Source organism: Macrosteles quadrilineatus, unplaced genomic scaffold, assembly GCF_028750875.1.
Source record: "Macrosteles quadrilineatus isolate MER2022 unplaced genomic scaffold, UCM_ALF_1.0 Scaffold_9__3_contigs__length_116548681, whole genome shotgun sequence".
NCBI classification, from domain to species: Eukaryota; Metazoa; Arthropoda; class Insecta; order Hemiptera; family Cicadellidae; genus Macrosteles; species Macrosteles quadrilineatus.
This window is the reverse complement of record NW_026542602.1, coordinates 53,506,700-53,534,397: the sequence shown is the minus strand read 5'-3', so window position 1 is coordinate 53,534,397 and position 27,698 is coordinate 53,506,700. Positions and strand designations below refer to the sequence as shown.

General features: G+C 35.2%; 1 protein-coding gene across 4 annotated transcripts in view; it reads right to left on the bottom strand.

Annotated features, from left to right (window-relative positions):
* Positions 1 to 1,141: 1,141 nt before the first annotated feature.
* The window catches only part of LOC129002454 (unconventional myosin-IXa-like), a 46,261-nt gene continuing 19,704 nt past the window's right edge, over positions 1,142 to 27,698 (bottom strand). Inside the window, exons 12-35 of one of the 4 annotated variants that reach the window (XM_054430272.1) lie at positions 26,999 to 27,197; positions 26,689 to 26,743; positions 26,229 to 26,276; positions 24,196 to 24,441; positions 20,571 to 20,793; positions 19,944 to 20,101; positions 19,187 to 19,337; positions 18,341 to 18,415; positions 16,895 to 17,098; positions 16,596 to 16,669; positions 16,376 to 16,468; positions 15,829 to 15,920; positions 14,701 to 14,811; positions 12,542 to 12,707; positions 11,813 to 12,063; positions 11,321 to 11,598; positions 10,394 to 10,561; positions 8,841 to 9,126; positions 7,294 to 7,511; positions 6,857 to 6,934; positions 6,285 to 6,481; positions 5,519 to 5,774; positions 4,830 to 5,019; positions 1,142 to 4,059 (exon numbers count right to left, since the gene is read on the bottom strand). In XM_054430272.1, coding sequence (XP_054286247.1) covers positions 3,941 to 4,059; positions 4,830 to 5,019; positions 5,519 to 5,774; positions 6,285 to 6,481; positions 6,857 to 6,934; positions 7,294 to 7,511; positions 8,841 to 9,126; positions 10,394 to 10,561; positions 11,321 to 11,598; positions 11,813 to 12,063; positions 12,542 to 12,707; positions 14,701 to 14,811; positions 15,829 to 15,920; positions 16,376 to 16,468; positions 16,596 to 16,669; positions 16,895 to 17,098; positions 18,341 to 18,415; positions 19,187 to 19,337; positions 19,944 to 20,101; positions 20,571 to 20,793; positions 24,196 to 24,441; positions 26,229 to 26,276; positions 26,689 to 26,743; positions 26,999 to 27,197 — 3,936 coding nt within the window. In that variant the 3' untranslated portion in view covers positions 1,142 to 3,940. The remainder of the gene's footprint in view (positions 4,060 to 4,829; positions 5,020 to 5,518; positions 5,775 to 6,284; positions 6,482 to 6,856; positions 6,935 to 7,293; positions 7,512 to 8,840; positions 9,127 to 10,393; positions 10,562 to 11,320; positions 11,599 to 11,812; positions 12,064 to 12,541; positions 12,708 to 14,700; positions 14,812 to 15,828; positions 15,921 to 16,375; positions 16,469 to 16,595; positions 16,670 to 16,894; positions 17,099 to 18,340; positions 18,416 to 19,186; positions 19,338 to 19,943; positions 20,102 to 20,570; positions 20,794 to 24,195; positions 24,442 to 26,228; positions 26,277 to 26,688; positions 26,744 to 26,998; positions 27,198 to 27,698) is intronic. The other 3 variants (XM_054430274.1, XM_054430273.1, XM_054430275.1) reach the window with 3 other exon arrangements.

The following is a 27,698-nucleotide window of genomic DNA, read 5'->3' as shown; positions in this document are numbered from 1 at the left end:
AAAATCTCTTCACTCAAGAAAAACATCTCTAAAGACAAATTATCTTAAATTCCTTCAAGTTTGGGAGCTACCATATTGATTGAAAACCAGGAAAAATGCCATTACACAACGAATTCTCTCAACTCTATTTTCAACAATAAACTTTAACACGTTAACGTAATAAGATGGTTTAACAACAGCCTAGAGACTGACTCGAGTTATATTGGCGTTAAGTTTACAAAAATACAGCTTTTTAACAAGTTATTTTCAGTCAGACTGGAAACTAGATCGATATGCATAAGGTTAGATTAGAAAAATAAATCTTTACAACTGTCCATTGATAAACAAATGCCGATAATAAATGCAATCATCAACCACAAATTGACAAAGATTCTTGACAAGAGAATGATTCGATAAAATACAAAACAAATGAGCTGTGCACAATAATAAATCCTATCTAATTGAGGAAAACTATTATTGAATTAAATTTAAAGTTACTAAAACATCCCACTATCTCTTATCATATGAAATTTTAAATAGCAAAGCTACGAAAATTTTCTCCCACTCAATGGCGGAAAAACTAACTGTTAGTATGTTTAAAAATGTTATGTTCTTTTTTTATAAAAATATGTTTTTTGAAATTATACGTAACACTTCTGAATCTTAAGATATCTGATTTCAACCAGAAAAAATAATTATCATAGTGTTCAAATAGTTAGATGGGAACTTGTAAGTAAAAAATGTGGTTACTTAGTTAGAACCTAACGCAAACAGATACACTTTTTTTGATTAATGATAATAGATTTTTACAATAGCAGTGGCAAAAAAGGAAAAATATCACAAAATCCATTTAAAAATTAAACAGGATTGCAAAAGTACAACTAGAACAAACAAAAACATTGAGACAGCCTTAACATTCTTATCAATTACAAATGAATGAAATAAAAATTGAAGCTAGTCTCTTCCACAATAATAATTAAAACACAAAATCTCATCTTAAAAAAATAATTGAGCACAAATTGAAAAAGTTTGTTGTTTAGAAGTATTATAAATCAATAAACAAGTAAATTATTAAATATTTGATCAGAAACAAAATACAAAGTAGGAATTATTTTTAAACTAAATAATTAAACACAAAATATAATATAAATAATGTGTGAATACATTAAAAATCACAAAATACGTATAAAATCAATTGATCACTTAAAATGATTGAGACTTTTCTTCTGGATAATATGCAATAAAATATATTTCAACTCCAAATTTAGTTATAATTCACAACTAAAGAAAATGATAGCATAAACAACAGCCAAAAGCATGCTATTGTTGGGCAATTATTTGCCAAAAGTCAAAAAAGATGTTTAAGTTAAAAGATAAAAACAAATAGAAAAATTTACAAACATATCACTTATCAGAACCTAACACAAAAATATTTTCCAAAAGGTTTTTAGACATTGGACTCTAAATAATCAAATGCATTTTTTGCACCATCAATTTTGTGTAAGCATTGACTATTGGATACTGAAGTTGTATTAATAGTCAAAGGTGTAAGCAAGCACCCCATCAAAATTAAATTAGCTTACCTATTCTTATCAGACAACAAACGTCTACTTATGCCCATTATAATCAGAAAACATCTGCATAAAACCAAGTGTTTATAAACACAAACAAATATGAGGTTTTGCCTAGTTTTTGCACCAAAATGAACCCATTGACCAGGTACATTTACTTATGATGCGGGATGATAATATTTGCAGTTAAAACTGTTCCGGGTACCACGACAAAAAGTGAGTTGGATTAGACTATTCAAAAAACATAACAATATATAAATTTATAAAGGGAAGCTCTATTTAACAGTGTATACGTAAAGGGTGTGTGTATCTTTCCAACAAAAATTTGGTTGGGTAATGATAAAAATCTGATAAAAAAGCCAAATAGTCCAAAGTAAATTCGTCACTAGAGCCCAAAGTGTAACTAGCTCTGATTAAAATACCCCCGCTTCAGCAAACCTGCAGAGTAAGTGACTTTCAATTTGTCTGATGGGATTTTTACTCAAATATCTCATTAATCTTGTCAAATTTATTCCGTATTTAAATAACAATAGATTAAAAAAGTACTAGGTCTGCTGCAATAACCCGACAGTGACGACACAACTTTTTGTCCAGTCATAACAATAACAGTATGCTTAGCAAAAGTAACAGGAAATTTCATCATTAATAATTTGTTTCTTGGTCAATAGTTTTACTAAGCAATTTTATAACAAATATTTAGAAGTGTCTAGAAAGATGTTTAAACCTAGGGTAAAACCGATCCTTTTTCCTTTATAGTTTTTTTTTTTTAGTTTGAGGCTACTTTTCAAACTTCTTATTTTTGGACCTTGGTAGCCTAAACAATCATACTATATTGATTTTTGTATCCTAACGTTTGTTTACAAATTACTCACCCCCTTTCGTTCCATGGAGTCACTCATCCATTAGTAAATAGAACTACCGGCAATAAATTGTTTAAGTAAATTAATCTGACCACCACACACCCTTTTGTATGATAAACAAGTTGTAAACATTAACCAGTGAACAGTTTAACATGAAATAATTTAACAATAGTAAGTTTTTTCTATTTATAAAAAACACACAGAAAGGAAGCACTTTGCGATAACAATAATAAATTATAGCAGAAAGTAACCAGAATTATGTCTGGGAAAAGTTCCTCGCAAACAGTGTTACGTTAAATAATTATAATAATCAAATATGTCGGTGCAAAAAACATAACATAAAATAAAATCGTTCTAATCTGTTACGGTTTGTTCTAAGCACATTTTCATGTAACAATTTAACAATAAACATTCTCTCTGAAGCACTAACAATCGGTAGTAGAAAATAAAAAAATCATGAATTGTATTAGCAAAAACCAGAAGTTGTGAGTTTAAATTGATTTCCTAAAGATACAAAATCATTTGGCACCAATTCAAATAATTATAACTAGCTATTGTTCGTTGGAATATTATTTGTTCATTGTTGGACTAATGTTAGTCATTGGTATTTCAACAGCCAATACCCTAAATTCACATTATGTTTTACATCAAGTGACAACAGACTTAAGCATGATCAAGTCAACTTCCACATTTATGGAATGTTTATTTATAGGTCTCTTTTTCTCCCCAATGTTTGTTATGACGTGTAAAAATGTCTAGTCTACTAAATAAAAAGTGTGGCTACAAAACGACTGGTTAAATAATCAAATATACAAGCAAATGCACAAAGATTGGTTTTGTACTTTCACTTCTCGTAAGTAGTATAAACTGCTTAAACATTTTTGTAGAAAAATAATACTAACAGTTTATTTTGGCATTCTTTCCACAAATATAAAAATTGACAGAAAATAAATTATGACCTAAACACGACTAATATCACAGAGACGTATCTTTTGAAAAATTATAGTAACGTGATTCACACATAGAAAATTAAGTCTATTTTTATGTCTTGGGAAGGAACGGCGTACAGTTAAGGATACATTGAAAACGCACAGTCATCTTAACGAGTACAGATTTAGAATCGGTTTGACAACACACACACATCAATGTCCGGCGATAACACAGCGATACAAGAATAAAAATATCAAATTCATTTGTTCAAATGGAATTCCTAGTTAACTGATCGACTCGGACAGTCTTCAAAACAAGAACCCCCATTACAAGGCTTGTTAAAAACTTACGCTAGAAGATAAATCGTTACAAAATCCACGTGTTAAATCATAGTTAGAACATTTCTGTACAAAATATAATTACAATCCGACACGAACACTTACGCGGTCTGTACAGGAACATCTAGTTTATATAGCGTTACGTTCATTGATTTTTGTACAAATCAAAAAATATCGATAACACAATTATGTTATTTATATATGTATAAATATGTATAAGCACCATCGATTATGTCCTTGCGTCTGAGCGAGGGGAGGAATGTTACACCATGATGGGGTCTTCGTCAAAGTCCTGGGAGTTGGAGTGGGGGTGGGGAAGGGGGTCTGTGGGACGCTTGCACCTCTTCTGGCCGAGGTTGCGATGCCTCGACAGCGGCTGGGCTGCAACAACATACAACCTCAGTATGGTGATAAATAAACTCTTCGTATGGAAAGAAAAATGTTGAGTTAACAACAACAATATTTCCAGAGTACAAACAACTATAATAAAGCATGTTCAAGACTTTGGCAGTGTAGAATTACCACAAATGGTAGACTACTGAGTGTTTAAAAAAATTCCACTACTGCGAGAATAGCAAAAGTAACAGTAAATAGACACTAAAATAGACTGTTAAGTTAATACATTTCAGACAGTTTTAGAGTGTGCCCGACCCCAGCTGTTAGCCCAAAGACCCCCTGCCGCTTAACAAACCCACAGACTAATCAAATTTACAATTACTTGAATTGATTTTTTTTACAATATATACCTAACATTAGGTTTAAGGAGTTCTACAAATGTAATGACGTGTTTTTGAGTGGAATATTGATAGCTTAGTATGTTCAAAATAATTAACTAAATAAGTTAAATTTTATCAAACTATATCCAACAGGCAAACTAAAACAGCTTACTTATCCTCCAAAGTCTATATAGGTTTTACTTTTATTTACCTCAAAACAAAACATTAAAACAATTCTTAAATAATTTACCGCAGAATAAGAGTGTTTCACCATTCTTTCTGTGATTCCTTGTAATACCCTACTTTGCAAGCATGGACAACCAGATTCACAACATCTCTGTGACTGACTGTTCAGCTGTAGCAAAACAGGTAGGAAAATCTCAGGTCAATTTTAACCCTGTGACTGAACATTGCTAAAACACTTCGTTTACTCACGTTGAGTATCGACGTCGTCCAGACTCCCATCGTCTGTTGACAGCAGGTCGTCGTCGGATGTGGTGCGGGTGAGAGAGGGCAACGTGGACGTGAGGATCGCCTTCTCCTTCCTCAACTCCTCAATGTGACCCATCAGGATCTCCTCCTCCAGATCCGTCTTCTGCGGTAGCAGCTCTTCTGGTGTGAATATCTGCACAGGAAAAAGACGTGTTTAATGACTGTGTCCCATTTGTACAAATATCACTGAGAAAGGTGCAGAGGAAACTTGCTTATGGTACGACCGTGCGCTATCAGCTGTAGTATTTTGTGCTGGGAATATACTTGTAACTAGTAAGGAAGAGCCCAAGCGGCGAGCGCTTTGCGGAAGTTCCTATCACATAGGGCACAGTGTCCTCCTCCACCGTGAGCATTGTACTACATGAGGGCGATGGGGCGGTGTTGAACTTTGCCCTGAACACCAGCGACAAGTACTAGACACCACTTAAGTGTACCATTGGATCTTTCCTCTGAACCTTACGTCTGCGGTAGTGCACATGGAAAATGATAACAACTTCAGTACCGGTATCCAATAGCTTGTAGTAAAAATTGACGTCCTTTTCCCATTTTACAAGTTGTCCAGACGGTACTGATATTTGAATCACTACCAACAACTCAAGATAATTCAGGAGTTTGTCTACTGCAAGTCTTACCTTTGAGCTTCTCAGTGAAGACAGCCGGTGTGTAGCCGTATGCGCCGCAGTGTCCAATGTGTCAATGTCCGCCAGTGTGTTCCGCAGTTTGCGCAACTGCTCACTGACGATTATCTCGATGCACTTTGTCTGGCGGGCGATGTCGTTGAGCGAGTCTTGCGCCGGCACTGCCTTGTTGGTACGCAGGATGCACGGTGCAAACACTATTGCCAACGCGCTCGAGTTCATCCGGTTGACATCTTCGTGCGACGCCACTCTTTTAAAACAAGCTCAAAATAAGAAGACATTTAACAACATCAATATAGCAAGATAATATTTCAGCTCTCATGCATACATGTTAAGTTTAGTACGGATACTAGATTAATATCATACAGAATTCATTAAATCACAATGGTTTCAGCTAACCAAACTTCTTACAAGCCAAAAAGTTATGACATATTTATTTATAATAAAAAAAAAAAAAAAAATACTTTACACTCATTACTAAGCTATTTTTAGGAGAATAACTTTTTGACAGTTAGGTTTTTGTATTAACTACACATAACAAATATGATTGAGTTTCATAAAAAAACATGTGAGTGCTGTATTTTAACTCCACAACAAACTCAACAAACTTAATTTCACAATTTCACACCTTTTATAAGATACCGTTTAACTCAAATCAATAAGATTTTGAATACAACCAAAACAACTTGAAAAGAAAATAAAAGCAGATAACAACCGTAAATTCTAAGAATACTCCGGAAAACAAATGTGATAAACAAACCTGGCTAGATGAAAGATAAGTCTTTCCATGAGGTGGTAGTTGGGCTTGGGCAGTCGCCGCAGGATGGCAAACAGCGAACTGACGCTGTCCTCGGGAAGGTTGGCGGCTCGTAAGAAGTCCTCGTAACAGTCAAACGTTAGCAGCGGCTCCGGCATCTCACGCAGGAAACTCTTGAGCACACTGGCCAATACGTGGACCTGTGGAATGTGAAATTAATAATCAGTTGGACTTCGAAAAGGTGATATTTGTTTGATAACGCAAAAGAAAAATCGATGAAAAATGTGTTTTTAATGTTTAACCATCAGGAAATAATTGACCAGTAAAGATTTTTTTTAAAGACACACCGAAGATTTTCATCTAGGTCATTCACCCTGCATTCATGTTCAGCTTCATACCTACACAAAGTGTGTTATTGTATCACTTATAGGTGTGCAAAATATTAAGTTTATATTGTTCAAATTAGATGATTACAAACAAAAGACTAGATGATGTCATGAGTCAAATGAAATAAAAACGAATTAAAGCTGCAAACATTCACAAATTCAATCCAGTATATCTATTTACATTCCTACCTGGTAATGTTCAAATTGGACGGTTTCGATATTGTCTTCCTCCATTCTAGCTTTCAGCTCACGAACCTTGGAGCTTACCTGAAATTCAAGTATAGCAAATATTAAATGATATTACAGTGTAACATGCTTGATTCAAACTTCCTGAAATAGAAAACTAGTTCAATTTGAATTTTCTTTATTTGATACCTAGAACTAACATTTTATTAATATAGAGCTATCAAGGCTAATTCAAATACCGTAGTTCAAATATTAAGTTTTAATTTTTTTATTGTTTATGAATGGCAACTAGGGTTTACAAGACCAATGCACCAAAAAATCGTGAGGTATTGCAATAGGTCTAAGTACTGCGCTCCATATATAGGCTAATCCATTCTAAGTCATCTCTCATATCTCTATTGAATACTTAACTTTTTAGAGCAAAATCTGTCACCACTCACCCCCGATTTTCTGTAAATGCCCTCCATGTACAAGCCGTACATCTCTATAGTGGTGATGAGTCGGTCTACGACCAGCGGGACTTTCCCATCGCCTGTCGCCAGCTGGTGGAGGGGGACTCCGAACACTCGGAAAGGTGACATCACTCCCCCCGCCCCCACCTGCAGACGACACACCCCTACCTGGGTGTAACACTTCTTGTGGCAGGTCAGTTTACAATCTGAACAACAAAACACACACGTCACATAAGTCAGCTGGTCAAGGGGCTTAAAAACCACACACTAATCCATTTCCGCTTATCACACAAATCATATTTAAAAATAATCTTGCCAATCCAGCCTGTTTAAAATCTAGCACCCGCCATGTAAAAGGTTTTGAGGGGTTTTCTAAATCTTTGACAGTATTTTTCAGGATTTTAAATCTGTAACATATAAGGAACACAGACAAAAAATATAAGGTGGATTATAATGCCACAGCAGAGCAAATGACATTTTCATACAATACCACACAACGTATGTTTTACCCTTTGGTCTGGACGTTTGGTCTTTACAGTGGTTGACTTTAACCCATTAGCTACCAACTATACTCATCCCTCAGTTACAGAGGAGTGTGATGGTCGGTAAGGAACGTGTTAACACATTAGCTACCAACTATACTCATCCCTCAGTTACAGAGGAGTGTGATGGTCGGTAAGGAACGTGTTAACACATTAGCTACCAACTATACTCATCCCTCAGTTACAGAGGAGTGTGATGGTCGGTAGGGAACATGTTAACACATTAGCTACCAACTATACTCATCCCTCAGTTACAGAGGAGTGTGATGGTCGGTAGGGAACATGTTAACACATTAGCTACCAACTATACTCATCCCTCAGTTACAGAGGAGTGTGATGGTCGGTAGGGAACATGTTAACACATTAGCTACCAACTATACTCATCCCTCAGTTACAGAGGAGTGTGATGGTCGGTAGGGAACATGTTAACACATTAGCTACCAACTATACTCATCCCTCAGTTACAGAGGAGTATGACGGTCGGTAGGGAACGTGTTAACACATTAGCTACCAACTATACTCGTCCCTCAGTTACAGAGGAGTGTGATGGTCGGTAGGGAACATGTTAACACATTAGCTACCAACTATACTCATCCCTCAGTTACAGAGGAGTATGACGGTCGGTAGGGAACGTGTTAACACATTAGCTACCAACTATACTCATCCCTCAGTTACAGAGGAGTGTGATGGTCGGTAAGGAACGTGTTAACACATTAGCTACCAACTATACTCGTCCCTCAGTTACAGAGGAGTGTGATGGTCGGTAGGGAACATGTTAACACATTAGCTAACTATACTCATCCCTCAGTTACAGAGGAGTATGACGGTCGGTAGGGAACGTGTTAAAATCACAGTTTACAAATATAATTATAGAATTCAATAAGTTAACAGCACAACTCCCATCTCGGACCTCACTTAAATGCACAAACTCTAGAAAATAAACCCTTAACTAGGAGGTAATTTTAATTTTCTAAATCAAACAAAATCTCTTACTCTGACACACGAGGCCCCGCTCCAGCGGCCACATGAAGAAACTAGTGCAGATCTCACAGGCGGTGGGTATATTGATGATAGTCAACACAAAATGGTGGCCCGCGTGTGCAATTGGATCTTCCGTCTTGCGTTTCTTCTCTTTTTTCCTCTTCGTTTTGTGAGGTTTCACCTGCTCTACTCTTGTCTGCGCCATGAACTCGTTGAGAAAGCCGCGGAAAGCGTTCACACCCATCGTCACCGGGAAGTCAGTCTTTGTCTGCTCTTGGGTGCAGACTGTCTCCATCACCTGCAAAAGTTATGAGTGTTTTGACTTTGTGCACTTTACATTGTAAAACATGTATTATATTTTGGTCTAATATGTACAATACAGGTAGTGTAATTATCCTTAAAGCTTGAAATGTGAAAGAACACCAAAGAAAATAATTACATGAAACTAAACATACATCTCTGTTATATCATGAAAAATTAGTTTTAGGCGTTTTTTTAAGTTTTTGGCGTACTTTGACAATGTTGAAGAACAAGCCTAGTCATTTTAGCGAATTTCCCTATAGGGAAGTAGCTATTACCGTAGGTCTCATGGTAAGACCTAGGCCCGGGACCGATTTACTTTTTCATTTTGATGTCTCCAGAGGCCAAAAACACCATTCGTTCAAAATTTTATATATGTATATGTCCATTCGCACGATAACTTGAGTAATTTTTGTCCGATTTTGATAAAATTTGGTTTGAAGGTGTAAGGCAGGATAAACTTGAATGAGTTCGCGAACCAGCATGATTGGACCATGGGAACGGGGTTTAACGGGGGTTTTCATGGGGTAAAAATGGGTTTTTCTATTTTTTTTTACCTTAAAACACACAATTTATCAATTTTTCTCTAGATCTTTTTAAAGAGCTTAAAAAACAAATAATTTAGTTATCAAAGTGTTTTTGTACAATAAATAATTGGTTACTGAGAAAATTAAAAAAAATTGTTAATTTAAAATTCCCATGTTATTCTTATGGAGAATAGTATAATATGTTGTAGTTGGCTTGTTTATGGATAAATTTTGATCAAACTTGGCGTTTTCATTTATTTCATACTAAGCTATTGATATTTTAATAAAAACACACTTTGTTAGTTTCCCTGTAGCAGCTAACCTAGTTACTCGTTAAACACAAATGTTAATTTAATAGATTAATAATTACAAATCAATCCAGGCAAATGGAAATTCTCTAAGTCGGCAGGTTTGCTGCAGCGGGGGTATTTTAATGATAATTTGGAAAACAGATAAAGATGAGTATAGGCTAGATCCGTATGAGTAGGTTTTAATGATTTCAGGGATATCCATTTAAAACTTGAGGAGTTTTTACTGATCGACTGTTCCTTTATACGCATTTTCACTGGTTTTGGTAGAGAGAAAACTAAAAAAGTATGACAATTTGTCATACAAACAATATCTTAACCAGAACCAGCCTTGTAACACCAAAGTTAGTTTCCAATAACCTACTTGATTCAAGCTTCGTCTTAAATACTACTTTGCTAAGACTTCAAGACAGTGTATCAATCGACTTACTCTGAGGAAGTTGGCGATCAGATCCTTATACTTGATATTGAGTGCCTCTGGTCCCTGCTTGTTGACAACACTGTATGTAGCTACGAGGTTATCCTTGAACTCTCTTAGAGCTTGCTTGAACACCCTGTCTACCTGACTCTGCTTGTCCCCACTCTCTATCTTGTAGATCTGGAAATCAATGAAAAATAGATCACACATAAACATAATGTTGCCTAAAGGTTTCATAAAATTTACTTTATGGATGACGATAATTAAATGTGTTATTGTTCTACTCATTGAGAATGAGAATATGTTAAAATACAATTGAATGGAAAAATAGAAACACAAAATTCCCTTACTTTTCCAGGTTTTCCCTGACCACTGAGAAATAAAGTAGTTAGAAGTATGGAAATGGAAAGTATATGCAAAAATGCAAAGTAATTACTCAAGTTTTAACGAGTACTCAAGGTCAAGCCGAGTAGTCCGACTCAGAGTTGAGTAGTTGGTTAGAAGTTCATTCAAGGTTATTTTTATCTAGTGGTTAGTACGAAATAACGCTAGGAAAATTGTCTTAACACATTATGTTATGAGATGGCACAATGGTATGTGGGGTACCAGCATCAGGAAATGAGAATGACATACTACCACAACTAAAACTAGCCTTATTAGGATTTTTGTTGAGTAAAACTCTCTCTTACTTAGTTGAAAATGCTGTCAGTAACAGTGCAATATTCTAATGTTTTGAGTATATACCAAGTATAAAGTTTTGTGTTTCCTGTGCCAGTTTGTACTCTTTCCCATTCAGGTAAGCCTGCTATCCACTCAAAGAATCCTAAAAACCAAGGCCCTTGTGCTTTATATATCCTATAGTCTGAATTTATACAATTATAAATATTATTTACCAGCCTACCATCAGTTGTAAAACAGCAAATAATCAACTCTATGTACCTTGGTTGTGATGAAGTCCTGCATCAGTTGCAGTTCACGCACATCTGATATGATGCGGTCTGCTCGGTCAGTGAACTCGCTGGTGCCGGTCAGACTGAACTGAGACAGTTGTTGCTGCGGGGCCGAAGGTCTGAGAGACTGCGGGCCGTGCATGTTGTGACCGTGGCTGCGGGTCGTCTTGCGGTGCTTCTTGCGACCACCACTCACCCTCGGCACACACGGCATCGACAGCACGCCACCGTTCTGTATACACTTGGGGTGGAACAACGCTTTGCAGTCTGAAACACAACAATGGTCTTTTACAACATTCAATAGGTACATAATTAAGGTTTTAAATTATCTGAGAATTAAGATTAAAATACTTTTATCTTTCTGAATTTAGTTATTGAATACAACAAAATACTCCAACTACATCAGACCAATTTTCATTTGCCTGATTTTAATCTGGTATAAACCTATTTTCCAGACTAACTACATAATATACCTACTCACCTATACACTTGTGTCCCTGAGTGAGGAAGGCATCCATCGGTTTGTCACAGTAAGCACAACGGTCCTCCTTGGAGAACCGACCCTCTTTGCAGAAATTGTGTCCTGCGATGGTGAACATGGACGTGCCCTTCCACTCCAGGAGGCCCAGGTCTGGGGATGGCAGTGGGGGCAGCGGAGGTGGTGGTGCAGGGGGAGGGGGCAGACGGTTCGCCGGGTCACTGTTCCTTCGCTTCAAGTCCAGCTGTGATGGTCTGCAAATATATCAGCTGTTATTTTTGGGCTTCACTCACCAGAGAGAATAGTTTTGTCTTTGACTTTATTTAATATTAATCCTATATCTGTGTTGAAAATGTAGTTAGTTTACGAAATTGAAATGGACTTAGTTTCTGAAATTGAAATGGACTTAGTTTCTATTGTAGTTAGGTTCTATTGTATACATGGATTTTTTGAAAAGCAATGGACCAAAAATTCACCTTAGCTTACCTGGGAAAATATAGTCTATGGGCTAATGTATACTAAATAAGGCTAATAGATACAACTTATAGCTGAATTGAACTCTTAAATAAAAAAAAACCCACAGTATATATCAGATTCATTTTCAGTATTTTTTCCCAATATCCCGGTATTTCTCAATTTAGACACCCTCTACTCCAAATAATAATGTGTTTGTAACACTGTTCTGTTCTTCAGTATTATTACAGAGGTATACGATGGTTGTGATCTACTGACATTTGCTGAGCGTTGTCTCGGCGCCGTGCCAGTCGTGTCGGTGCCAGTGGCTCGGCGTCCACTGTGGGTGCACGACCAGTCACGATCATCGGGTGATACAACGGCTCTCTCACATCGTCCATCTCACAATCGCTCAGTGTGTCTGTCTTCTTATTTGCTCCAACACCTACAACATTGACAAAGGTGGGTTGAATTAGAGTTTATAACTTTTCACAAATTGTGCTATTTGGGTTATAAATAAGGTAATTTTCATGTTTTTTCCCTCACAATATGAACACAATATATCCAATTAACAAAGTAACAAGCTTTTGGTGGACTGGACACACATTAAGGTGAGCAAAGTGCCAGCTTTGAGACATACACAAAAAGCTCACTCATACAGAAAATTCCTACAACAGCTTATTACAGCCAACTTGAACTAGTAATACATTGAAAGTCCCTCCAATTTTATTGCCAGGCTAATCCTTAGTCTTATTAACAAGACTAAGGGGGGGGGGGGGAGAATATAAAAATCCCAATAAGTATTTCTAAATGATTATTTACTGGTAATTGCTGGTTCTGGCTAGTTATTCATGATGTTGTTTTACCATAGTAATTTTATATCTTACTTGTAAGTGAAGAATCTACTGTTGATTAAGTTAAAACTAGCTGACTCGTGCGAAGCATTCACAATAAATCCTTCTCAAATCCCACTTATTGAAGTACAAAATATACAGTTAATACTTCAGATTTCAGGAATAGATGTGAATTTACTTTTTAGATTTAAATAAAAATAACCTTTTCAAAGTATATGATTCAAATACCTATGGGGAATAAAAAATCATTAAATTAGTGCTAGCTAAATTAGTGAAACACAAAATGATCAAAATTAACTTTTAATTTATTTTATAGGCAGTAGAAAACTGTCTAGAAAATTGCAGTGAATTCTGTTCAAAATATTCTTATTACATATTAACTGAGTTCCTTCCTAGGAGAAAATGCAGATAATTAACTACTGAGCAAAATGATTGCTAAAGCTAAAAAATTATAGACACTGTGCTTTTCTAAATTCGAGGATGGGGAAAAAGATAAATTAAGTTAAAACATCATACAACCAGTTATAAATACTTTATATCAAGTTTAGACTTCTAACTTTCAGTAAGGAGGAGTTTGAGTCATTTGGAGCAAAAACAACTACAATTATAAAAAAATGAATGAACTTGTTTAAAAAATTAAAATTGTACAGGGAAACTCCAACACGACTTTAACACAAACTAAAGGGGTTATTTTACACAAACTGATGGGTGGGGCAGATTAAGGGTTACTCGTCCTTACCCCTAATCTTTCTAGAGACCAATCCCAGACCTTTCTGCCACCTCCCCTCCTCTCTTGGACTAGGAGGGCTTAGCTCCTCTGGAATACAATTTGTATCGGGATGTATATAGTACATTAACACAATGAGATTTCTACAGGTTAAACCTCTCTACTGTTCACATTAATAAAACAAATCAGAATTAAATTGTTCCAATGGCCTACATCTAAAATCAGGAGCTGACGGCCAAGTCAAAATGTCTTTAAGAATAAAAAAACTTATTCTACCGCAACTTTTGTTTAATTACGTTTAGCACTGTTAACCTAAAGTAAGAGTTGATGATACTTGTAAATAATAGTATAAAGATTTACTGAATAATTTACATATTTTTTTTATTTATATTGTTTTTAATTTATATTTTGTAATACATATTTTATAAATGGTTGTAAATGTAAACTGTATAAAAGTGAAGAAAGAGTGCAGAATGGATAGCGAACAAAATTTGTTACCTTACACAGCAGCCATAAGTACAGACTCGCAAGCTTTTTAAGTCCCTTCATTTTAAAACTCGGTAGATCAAGCATCAAGTCAGTAAATGAAGCCAAGCTTATATTCTTGCTTACTAAATGTTATTATTACGATCCCAGTAAGCTTGACTCGATTAAAAATCCTATGTGAGTTGATCAAGGAAAGCTGATACTATTTTCTAAAAACTGTCAAAAACCAACTAACTTTTCTCCACAAACCATCGACCTTATGGAATCCACTCAGCTAACATCACAAAAACACGTAAAACATAGCTTAACTTTTACAGAGAACACATAACATAGCATAGAAAGCACAAGGTGACCCTAAGAGTGAATCGTACCCATGAGCGCCTGGATCTGACGCTTGGCTCTGTACAGCGTGTCTCGCACTTGAGAGTCGCTGCTCCGAGTGGACGTGAGCGAATCACTACTGCCCTTGCGCTCCTTGGCGTCTGCACATGCAACAGACACGTGCAAACAGCGAACGTGGCAGTGCGACAAACAAGCTACCAACACCTCACACAACCACATGTGTTGGCACACAGATAACGCTATGTAAACTAATTGACAAAATAAAAATATCTAGTTGGATCTAGCAAAACAAACATCTGTTGCAGTTTGTCTAAAATTTAAATACCCAAATTTAGCTCATATAGGATAGTTTCATGCGGATACAAAACAAATTTATTTGAATAATGTTAAATGCCAAAGCATACATTTTGCAGGTTAGGAAAAACCAATTATGTAAAACATTATTTTTTTGCTAGTACATATAGCAAATGGTAAAGCAAAGACAACAGAAAATGAAATAACACATATAAAATAATTCACCCAACAGGTTGGATTATAGTGCTATTTTAAATTGAGCAGCCTTGACACCCTTAATAATCAATTGTAGATGATAATCTACTTGGGTATTGCCAGAAGGTGACAAATGCAGTTACGTTTCATGCTGTACATGTTTAAAGCTTGGGAAGTCAGCTTGAATCACCTTCAGGCAATATGTAAGTAGATTGTCATAATTATTTTAATCTTTACAGTAACTGTGTTTGAAATGGGAAAATTTCTCAAGACCCTTTAACTTGATGAAAATTATTAATTACACAATGTATTGCCTTTTTTTAGGTATGCAAAAAATTAACAGTGTGTTCATCAATGTGTTGAAAAATTAGATTTTTTTAAGGACATTTAAAAATAAGGAATTATGGAACAAATTAATGCATTAGATAAACAAGCCAAAGTACAAAAAATCATTTCATAGAATCAACCAACTTTTTATCATGTGATGCAGGACATTCACATGGAACTAAATAGAATGAAGTTTAATTTGACAAAACCAACATTGCAACATTCAATCAAAAAGTGCAAAAACATCAAAGGAAACTAATCAAAACACATTACAAACTAATGCATTATGGTACGTAAGCTACCTTAAGTGAGCAAAAATTAAAAAGGTAAAATTAACTTACCCAGTGAACTGTCTTCCAGGTAGAAAGTGTTTTTACTCCGTCTCGGTGATAACTTCTTCTTTGTTTGTATTTCTTTGTTAGGGTCTCCCACTCTGTAACCATGTGTTAATTTAAGTACAAATATCTAAAGCGTTTCAAAACATTTAACATAATTTCGTAGTTAAATATCAAGCAAATCAAACAACACATTTAATATGTTATAATCCATGAACTTGGGCTTTGTGTTGATGATCGTAAATCCCTATAACCAGGCAATAAAAAAAACTACAAGCAGCAAAAACAACATACAAAATTGCATTGTTACAACACAGCATGACAACCAACCGATCAGCAAATCGAACCACATTAAGTTAATAGTCGAGTGATGATAGTTCTCACATAATACACATCCTTTTTGCATGGGAATATATTCATACATTACTCATGTAAGTCAAGAAACTCAAGATTAATGGCAACTCTGGAATGATGTGTTGTTTCTCTATCATAATATATTTGACATACACCTTAGATTGTACATATATCAACCAAATGATGGGATTAATTTTACCTTATTTCATGTAAAGTGTCGTCTTGCTGATTTCGCCTGGCAAGGGGTTCATGGTTTTGTTCATTATCACTATCTTCATGGATCCCACTGCTCCTACAAGAAAGGTTTAATAATTACAATAATTGATTACATTTAAATTCTGTATCCAAAAAAACCAAATCAAATTTGTCAAATCAATAATCATTTTAACAAAGACTAAGTATGATAAGGTTATACTTACTCAGAATCCCTGCTGCCGACATCTTCGTGGCTCGTCTCTGTTGACAAAGGCGGTCTACTGTTGGTTAGTTTTGCCTGAGAAAAATAAGAATGAGATAAAACGTGGGTAAGTCGGCAAGTAGTGTACAGTATGCTAGCGAATGAGAGGAAGTTTTTAGGCATAAATATTGCTTTGAGGTTAATATAATATCTTTTGTTACACCACCAGGTTTTAGTATCACATGGCCTTCAAAAAAATAACAACACTTGTTTGACTAAAAGCGAATCTTTCCAAATAAAATAAACTAAAACAAAACCTACCTTCCGAGGAACCATGGAGCGCACCCTGTTTCGGGTGATGTAGCCGCGAGCGTGTGCCTGGAACTCAATGATGTTCCGTTTGAGCTTCTGGTACCAACGCCAGGTGGAGTAGGCGCGCCAGGCTGATTGTATCTGCACGGCCGCCGAGCTCCACTGTTTGTCTTGGTACACCTGCTTGCGAGCCAACACGCCTCTCCAGTAAGCCTGCAACAGGGAAAGAATAATACACAATAGAATGTGGAGTAGAACAGTAACAGTGACACTGGTTAAATCATTAAAGCTGCGTTTACACAAGGCCAGTAGCACGGACAAGTTCCTAGTTTTCGAGTTTTTTAAGTTATCCGAGCCAAGTAACCTACCGCCAAGTGGTTTCATGCAAACACAGTTTATCAGATATAAAAAATATACATGGTCTAGAGCAGCAGAGATAATGATTGTTCAGTGCAATACCTGATATATATCACAAAGGAATATTATTAATGCACTACTAAAAAAGAGGGAACAAAAAACTGTGCAAGAATTAATGTCTTGAGTACATGAATATCTAAAGTACGCTTTGTTTGGAGTGATTGTTGATGGAGTGAATCCTCCCCAAAAACTAAGCAACTACTAAACCAAGCAGGGTTGAATACCACTTGAATAAAAAGTAATCTAGTTTAATGTAAAGTAGTGATGGTCAAGTCTAGAAATTTCGGGAAATTTTCAGGAAATTTTAAATCTTGTTACACGAGACGAGATTTTTTTTTTGGCCAAGATTTTTATTGAGACAAGAATAAAAATAAAAAAAATAAATAAAACACCTGCAGAAAGTCAATGCAATACCCGCAATACAGGAGCGTGTTGTAGTTGCGTTTCCTTTGCGAAGGCGTTCTTATTTAATTCTTCAAATGTAAATATTACTTTAATTATTTTAATAACATTTGAGAAGTTTTGTTAAGTGTTAGCAGTGTGAGGAATGTTTTATTACTATCAAAAAAGTCAAAACAAGTAACTATTTTCTAAAAATTAATATTTTATTTTATAATTTATTTTATTTTAGGATAAGTTGAACTCTATCCTAACTGATATCACTATGTTTCCTAATCGTAGGCATTTTTAATAAGTTAGGCGTGATTAATAAAAAAATGTTATGCTGATGTTTTTTAATAATAGATTGTAAATATTCTTGCCTATTATCATTATTTTTGTATTTAAACAGTCATCTAACAATGTTACAAAATCAGGTAAAAATTCCGAACGTGCATTTCCCGTTGTGTATGAGAAGGGAAATCCCGTCTCGATCTTGTCTCGAAATTTTATGAGAAATAAAAAATCTCGTCTAGTCTCGTCTCGAACTAAAAATCCAATCTCGTCCATCCCTAATGTAAAGTAATAAGTATATTTTTTAAAAACAAAATTCAAATTAAAGGTAGTTTACAGTGAAATAACCACAAAAACAATACAAACCTGTATTGTAATGACAGCTTCTTTCAGCCTTACAAACCTTCTTCGTTCCAACACAGCTCGGAACCACCTTTGAACCTGAAATATAAAATGATATAAAAGAGGAGTGACATTTTACTTCCTTACAATTAAAAATGTCCTATGTCCAAAAGTCTATTAATATTGTTTAAGGTTTGGTACAATAGTATTATATGTTTTTAAAACAGAACTTTACTCTAAAAACCAACTGCATAGCTTTATTAACTGTTCATTGTGGATTTCAGGGTAAAACCGTAGAATATTACAGGTAAGTTGAACTGACAGTTCAGCCGTCGCAGATTGCGAACTTCAGAGCAGTAACCACCACTACTGGAGTTGGCTACGAGAGCGCAGAGATGTTTCATAGGCTGAAACAACAGCTAAACTTGCCTGTAATTTGACACATTACTAAGTCAACAATATTGAAGTTAAGTGTGACCGTTTACGCCTCATTTCAAGTACAGAACTCCAATCATCCAAGCTACATCCATATTAAAGAATCTATATAATCCGTGATCATGCAAAATACTGATCATCTCCTACAGTTGTGTGTAGACGTCATCATTGCCTCCTACATTCATGAGAAATTCATCATCTCTTGCATTCTCAAAAACGTCATCACTGTCATTCGCAATTGCAGCATTAGAGTACATTTTTCAATCGCAAAATCTTCCGAGACCCATAAAAATACTCCAATTTTTTTTTCTTAATTCAATTACTCAAACTTTTCACCATCCGCATGTGGTACAGCCTCATTGCAGTTCTACTGTAGTAGACTAGTTCCAACTCTGTATGTAGTATTGGATCTGTAAGCTGATATTGGACACTGACCTTTACGATGCCAGCCATGATCTGCTGATGCAGCTTGTAGTCCAGCTTGAGTTTCTCACTCTCTCTCATGAATATCTTGGAGCTTCCCACCTGGTAGTTGTCTCTGTTGAGGTTCACTGTCAGCAGGAAGTCCTTCACGTCGTTCTGAGAGCTGTCCACACAAACATGTATCATTCTACTGGTAACAAGAACATTGGATGTATAGAAAATTTAATAGGCATACATCCATTGGATGTTCAATCTTGAATCTTTTGCGAGCAGAGAAATTGATAATGAGATAGTTGGGCCACTTAAGAAGAATGGAAAATGATAGAATCACCAAAAACATGAGTTAGCCAACGGCAGAAGACCCAGAGGAGGACCTAGAAGAAGGTGGATTGACAAGGTGAAAGGAGATGTGGAAGCAAGAGGAGTGCAGTGGCAGTTTGTGGAGGAATAAGATTTGTAGAAGGACAGAAGAAGATGGAGAGGCCAAGTGAACTGTGCCCTTCCTCTTGCCATCATGTACTACAACACTCATGGTGGAGGAAGACCCTGTGCCCTATGTGATAGGAACTCAAACACAGAGCTCGCTGCTCAAGATCTTCCTTGCTCGTCACAAGTATATTTTCAGCACAACATGCTAGAGCAGAAAGTGCAGCTTGTCCCATAAGCAAGTTTCTTCTGTACCTTACTTCTCTATGGTCATCTTAGTTCTAATATAATACAATTCTCAAAATAAATGAGCCAAGACACAGTTGAGATTTGACTATCCCACCTGAGCAGTCCTCTAGGTAGAAGTATCCTGTAAAGCTGGATAAATTCATCAAAGGTGAGTCTGACGTTGTATCCGGCTTGTCGGATCCTCACAGTCTCCAACATGCCTGTATACCTCAGCTGTCTTTGGACTGTGTCATCATCAAACGTGTTTGGAATCTGTAAAGGAAAGTCATAGTTTAGTTTAATAGGTTCACATGTTATGTTAAAGTAAATAAGTAAACACTGGTTTTCATTCTCTTATGTTACAATGCTAGTCAGAAGTTTAATTAATTTCTGTGTTCGTTGTCGACACAAATTTTGTTTTCTAGGATTAGGTGTATCAGCCATGTTATTCATGTCAGGGTCAGAAGTCCGATTTCTTTCAGTTTTGATCGCAAAATAAACATTATATAATTTTTACCCAAATTGTTTTGCAATCTTCGCAGGTAAAAAGTGTTGCGTACAGATTTCAAGATTTGAGATTTTTATATAAGAAATTTCTGGTTTCCACCAACACCAGTCTTAACCATCTCAAGTCTAAACCAAATAGATGTGAACAAGAAGTGTGTTAAGTGCATTCAAGAATATTCCTTAACAAATCACAGTACCAAACGAAAATTAACCAGTATGAGGAACTTAGACCCACCTTTTCCGCATTGCTCTTGATACACCGTATAAAGAACGGGTTGGCCTGGTTGAGCGTGTCCATGAGGCTGTGCAGAGATTGCTGGAACTGAGCAGTCACCGTAAGTGGTTGTTTACGAGCCTTGTGTGTATGTGTCTGTGTCCGGCCAGCCAGCGTCTTGATACTCTCCAAGTTCTTCAATCCCTTCTTGCCCTGCTGTCGAGGTCTGAAGGACTTGTTCTTCCTACAAGCAGACATATATTGTCAGAAAAATAGAATTGATTGAACCACTTTCCAGAAAAATGCAAATGGTGTTTGTGAAGTGTAGTTAAAAAGTTGTTATTTGAGTTTAATCAGAATTATCAAATAGCTTTACATCAGGTAACACGGATATTATCCCTCACAAAAGATGCAAGAAAAGGTAACAAAACAGTCTATAGTAAGTTGGTGTATTTCCTGCAGTTCAAAGGCAATGCTACAGTATTAACAATTCAAACAAGTATAGCATTTTCTTTAAAAGGAGCAAACAAAATTACATTCCAAACAGTCTAGCAAATCAGTGACTACAGAGGGACTTTACATGAATATTTAATTTTTTTTCAATCAACATTTGTAAGGAGTTTTTTTTAGCTTAAGGCAAATTTTTAAATATATTTGAGAACTCTTTGATTAATAATCAGTAATTAAATTCAGTGCGTCCAATCTGATACATAATTTACTCCTTAATTGATGAGTGAAAACTTCAGTTACATCTAAGCAGCAGACAAAAAACCTTCTCTAATCAAAAAAATAAATAAGAAATAAGCAGATGAGCAACTACAGTACAGTACTTAATACCTCTTCTAACCTTTCTTTGTAGAACCTCGCTAATTCAAACCTCGATGATTCAAAAACCTCTATAATAAGAAATGTTTGTCTGATCCCCTCAGAAAACTTCTAAACTTCGACAAATAATATAGGTACCGATAATTCAAAGTGATTTTTACTAGGGGTCTGCGGTGCACCGAAAAAGTCGGTACGGTACGGTACAAGCTTAATTACCGTCATCGGTTCGGTACAGCATTTTACACGGTACAAATTCGGTTCGGTACAGCCTATTATAATAATAAATTACTTTCAGTTTATTATCGTAGTCAACGGCAGTTGGTTCCGAGCACATAAATGTCTTATCAGATGTTTGTTTACGATCTTCATAATTTATTACTAGCGTGATGATGCAATAAAAAACCCATTAGCAGTCCCAAATCCATTAACATTTTATCACGACAATAATTGTTGTATTGAAGTACTTCCAAGAACTGTTGAGTTTTATCACTTTTATTTCTTTACGACTTTCCCCAATTCTGTTTTATCATAAAAATAATAGTTTTGTGATGACTGTTAAATGTTATCTCTAACTTAATCAGTATTTTCGTGAATATTGAATTTGCCGCTGGCCATTGCCTACTGCCATAAAACTGTTTATGGCTACATATTAAACTTGTAACAAATCTACAATCTTATTTTATAAATTAAATATTTGTTATGGATATTTTATCCTTCTATTGACGACCATGGATATATACAAACTTTTGTCGTAATTTTAATTTCAACATCAAAATACAATATTGCACAATCGTGATATTTTAGGCCATTGACCTTTATTATGCATCCGGTATTGCTGTTTCAGAAGAGAAGCACGTTGATAAATTATAAATTGATATTCCCGTAGTTAAAAAGAATTATTTTATAAACCTATAAAACAAAATCATAAAACCTTACATAAAGATAACAATAACGGAAATTGTAAAAAGGGTATAAAGATAACAACGTCATTCTTTCTCTTTGTTCTTCTATTTCTTGGGTTTCCCTTCATCACGCATTCAACAAGTTGCCATGGTTACTAATCACCCATGTCGTTATCAGCGGTGAATATTAATAAAACAATTATTACCAAATATTTGTATTCATTTAAAAGATTGATTTGTGGTATTGGGTTCCCCACTGAGTGCAGCCGAGCGGCACTAATGAGGGTCGGACCTTCTTGGGGGTGAACAATAGACGGCTTATCAGACCCTCCCCTCCCCCGTGGTCTGGAGAAAGCATGTAAACAAACTATTGCACAAGCGTGCGTGACTTGACATTGAGCTGCTTCAACTATAATTTTGTCAAATGAACTGTGATGTTTCAAAATCAAAAACAATAATTTGGGACCATACTGCTTAACAATAATGGACTGCAATTATTGTTGAACATACAATCCATTTTTAACAAACTAAGATTATACGATTCAAATACAATTATAAAAATTATCTTGGTATTTTACTTGGGGTAATGAAGTTATGTAGGCTAGTGTAATTCTCGGTTCATCAAGGTTCTACTGAATTATGTTTGGCAGTGAATAAGTGTAGAATGCAATTTATAAATTCAGGGATACACACCTTTTACACAGTTATAAAGTCTAATTGCCCAACATCAAATCTTACTCTGTGATAATCCAAATTTTAGTTTCAGAAAAAAACTTTGCAAGAATTGTATCCATCTTATAACTTAACTAGTTTTGAAGCTGATAAAAAAAATGGTCTTTGCCATTACTTCATCATAACCTCCAGTTTTTCATTGTCATCTGCTGTGAACAGCTGGCAAAACTACACTGTCTTCTACTGAATGCTTTTATATGTTTAAAAAAAAAAAAAAAAAACAACTAGACATTGTGTTGGTTGGAAATAATTTATCAGTTTTGTGAAATTATCTTGTCAATAAATGTTTCAAACATGTTTATTCATAAAAACTCTCATCCTATTTTTAAACTACTTTATCATGGCTATTCAAAGTATCTCAGAGTAAAATAGGTAAAGCCTTTATCTCAACTGTGATTTTTCTTGACACAATCCTCGTAGTAGTAAAAGGTTTTGTTTTAATAATATGTGGTACAGTAATTGTTGTTAGAAAACCATGAATGTATTATACCATCCATTTTCATAGTAATGTCTATGTATTAAAGTTAAAAATAATGGTTTGGATACAGTTCTGAGAAGAAAACCGCAAAAATACGGGTAGCCGCGTACCGTACCGATTTTGTACCGAGAACCGAGGTACAAAATATTGTACCGTACCGAACCGTACCGACCTTAAATTTTCTGTACCGCAGACCCCTAATTTTTACACTTAATGCAGCCTCTGCAATTCAAATTTGCACATACTTGAGCCTCTACAATTCAAATTTTGTTGCCATAGTTTGAATTGCTACCTCCAAAATTCAAAGTCAACCTCTACAATTCAAACTGCATTACCGTAAGCCTCTGTAATTCTAATTTAGAACAATACTCATGTTCTAACATGAACTGACGCTCTTATTGATGTTCCCACGATGTGTTCATTAGTCTCCGTTCTCTCAAACTCTCTACACTTAAAACTTTGACACCCATAATTCACATTTAATTTATTCTGACCTCTATAATTCAAACTTACTAATCAAAATATATTGGGTTTCCTCTGAAATTGGAATTGGCGAGGTTCTACTGAATGTACAAACTATAATAGCTACGCATTCAGTAAGATTATGCAGGTCTAAGAACTAAAATGTGTTAACACTAAGCTTCCTTGTTTAGTCCACCACCACCAGTAATTCCCGCCACCAACCGAATAAACAAGTCCCAATACATACATCACGATTTGAGTCGCACGTTCAAAAACTTTAGCATCTTCAGGATTAATGGCTCGTCGGAAGACAGGTTTTTTGTCGCTGTCTGGGGTTCGTTGTTTGTTCGTTGTCTGATTCGTTGGTTGTTGGTTCGGCCAACTGAAACGGTTGTTTCTTTGTGGCTCTTTTCGTTGTTCGTCGAACTTGTCGTTGTTTTGTTTCGTCTTCGTTGGTAAGTTAGAAGTGCTAGCACCATATCTTGGGTACAATCTGTCACATTCACCCAAAACCCGTTATTTTCAACTCTTTGTTCCTCTTATCTTAGTTAGTAACATAATTATGACAGTTTGTGGGAAAAAATGTAAACTGATAATTCACCAAGTTTTACAGTGTTACATTTTACTCAACATTAAACATATATGTTAATGAAATCTATTAAAGTTGTTAAATGATTCTCTTTAGATAGTTGGTTTTGTTTGGAAATACAAATTAGTAAATAATGTTTTTGATAGCTCACTGGAAATATTTTACAACAAATGCTATTGAGCCAAACATATTTTTCAGGTTATGTATTAAAATAAAATCTGTTGGCATAATTTAAATGTTAATTCTATTTTCTAATTGTTGCAAATTATACCACATACACTTTGAGGGCCTGTGGTGTGAAGCCCTGACTGAATCGTATGTATGTAAAAATATTTCTTAGTACAGTTTCCTGTTTCCAGTAAATAAAATTTTAAAAGTAGTCTTAGTTAGATAAAAAATGTGTATGTCCATGTAAAACAATAGAACACTAAATGATTAATAACAAAATAATTATATCACACAACAGTTACACATCAAAACAGGTTTAAGGAGGTAACAAAAAATAACTTGTTTAAACCAAAATTTAGTGCATAACCAAACTCCAACCAAAGATAATAAGAAGACCTGTTAACTTGAGGGATGGACGAGCACTAGTCTTAAACTTGAAGGGAAATATTTTACTCCTTTTAAGGAAAGATACGATAATTAGTGTAGATACCTGTATTATCGGCAATAAATTAGTAGCTGTGGCAACTAGTTTCGGCTCACTATAATTTGAAAATAACAAAGATATTGAGCATGACTAGAGCTCTTACGATGCAACCGGTGGGAGTTTACTTCTAGATTATTAGATGTGTGTGAAAGATGACCTTCGGAAGAAGCTATCCAATCATTGTAAAGCCTCCGATGTGAGCCGAAACTAGTTGCCACAGCAAACAACTAGATTACGGATAACACAGTTATTTAAACAACTTATATCTTGGTAATCTAGAGGCTACCCATTTTTTAATGAAAGAAAAAATTATAGCTTTTTTGAAATGTTGGAATATAATTTTTAAACCAGTCACAATACCTCCCAGTTATAATAAACTCAGATTTATTTTACGGTAGTTTCTCAACGCAATCCATAAATAAACTATCCAATAAACAGAAACAATCATAAAATTGAACTAGACGTAAAAATAATTTAAAATTTAATGATTATTTTTTACATGATTATGATATTTTAAAATTTTAAATTATCATTTTAACAAAAGGCTACATTTGTATAGTCCCTCATTTGTTCCGATTACAATTTCATCCAGCTGGTTTTATTTTTCAATAACAAATTATTGATTAAAAAAATGAAAAAATTATAATTATTGATATCTGATAAAAAGATAGGGTATTTGCCTGGAATTAATTAAGGAAATTGACAGGAAAGCAGGCTAAGGCTTACCTTTTAATAAGTCCATGTAGAGACACATAAAATATACAACACAAAAGTAGAAGTTTTCGTAGTTGAGTGGCTGGTTCAACTGCCATTGCCATTTCTCCAGTTCACGAAAATTTCTACATTTGTGTTGTATATTTTATGTGTCTCTATGGACTTATTTAAAGGTAATCCTGATTTTTGTCAATTTCCTTAATAAAATTTAAATTATTAATTATTATTGTTATAACTTAATAACAATTTAAATTGCTTGCCCTTTCTGAGCGTACTCGCCCATCCCTATGTTGACAATGAAACACTTATTTGGTGCTCAACTTACGCTATCCTGTTAACCGTGAGGTTAACTGATGACACGGTCACAAGATGGCTACAAAACAGAACAACCGTGTCAAACTGATTTACTGGTAACGTACACAACTACGGAGTACACTGTGCAACTTGCAAGTGGAAGTAGTATAGCTATTTGGCAACTAAATAGGCTCAATTTAAAACTAATGAAATCTTTTAGTTTGCCAGAGTACCAATGAAAGCTTACTTGTAAGTAAACATTGATTTTCAAAAATAATAGCTCTCAATACTGTGAAAACTAAGAAAGAGATAAAACGTTACGTTACGTTTTGCCGAGATAGAACAGATGTACAAACTGGGAATATGTACAAAGTTCAATACAAATATTAGCAACTATGATAGTCACACAATTTCAAACACAGTATCTACAAACAAATTTTAATAATGGGTATGGCACTGCAATATATAATTAGCAATTGAAAATAATTTACCTGATTAAGTTTTCATTGCGATATCTGTTATGAACAAGACTTGGCCTGGATCCATCTGAAAAAGAGGTTTCTTTAGAAACTGAGACAGCTTACAAGTACGTAGTTTCTTAGACAATCTCGTCCATCAACATCAACAACTTTATGTTTTTGTGAAAAGATTATTGTGATTTAATAAAAGCTTTATGAGGAAAAAATTAACTAATTATACAATTTACAGCGAATGTTAGGTGATAGCTGTAAATTGTTTCTTGACAGAAAGTCAGATGTGTGGAAATGAACTACTGCTTCATTTTCAATTCTTAGTTGTTACCTCTGAACTGGCGATGGCGCCGGCCAGCCTCGTTGAATGCAAAGTGTGCTCTGAAGAATGCACGCAGGATGGCCCACCGGAACACCGCCACCGGGTCTGCGCCAACCAGCTCTCGCACAAACGCCATTGAGGAGTTTTTCAAAACACCGACCATCTCAGTCCTCATCAGGTCCAGGTTCTTTTCCCGCATCTCCGCAACCTGAAATCAAATATTTAGAGATACAGTAGCCACTCAATGTCGTAGGACTCGAGTGGAGGAAGTTTCTCTGACATAGTTTCCCTCACTTGAAGAAACCATACTTTTTTCTCTAGGTAGGTGGACCACAGCTTAGGTTGGACTGCCCAAAGAGCTGAAAACCATAGACGGTCATTGGTGGGATTTAACCCCCAGATAAATGTCGCACACCCTCGTCACTGAACAACTGCACCCTTTTCTTAAGCTACAACATGAATGAAAATCTATGATAAAGTACTAAACCGATAAAAACACAAGCGTTTTGTTCTGGTTATTACACAATTTTTCATGGTACTTATAGTCGACCTTTTTTTATTCACTCTTTTATGTTTACAAATTAGCGTTGTTACAGAGCTTGTACTTTTTGTATTCTTCCTCTTAATATTGCATTTTGAAGTCATTGACTATATATTTGCTTGATATATCAAACGGAATATATCAAATCATCAAGGATTAAAATACCTA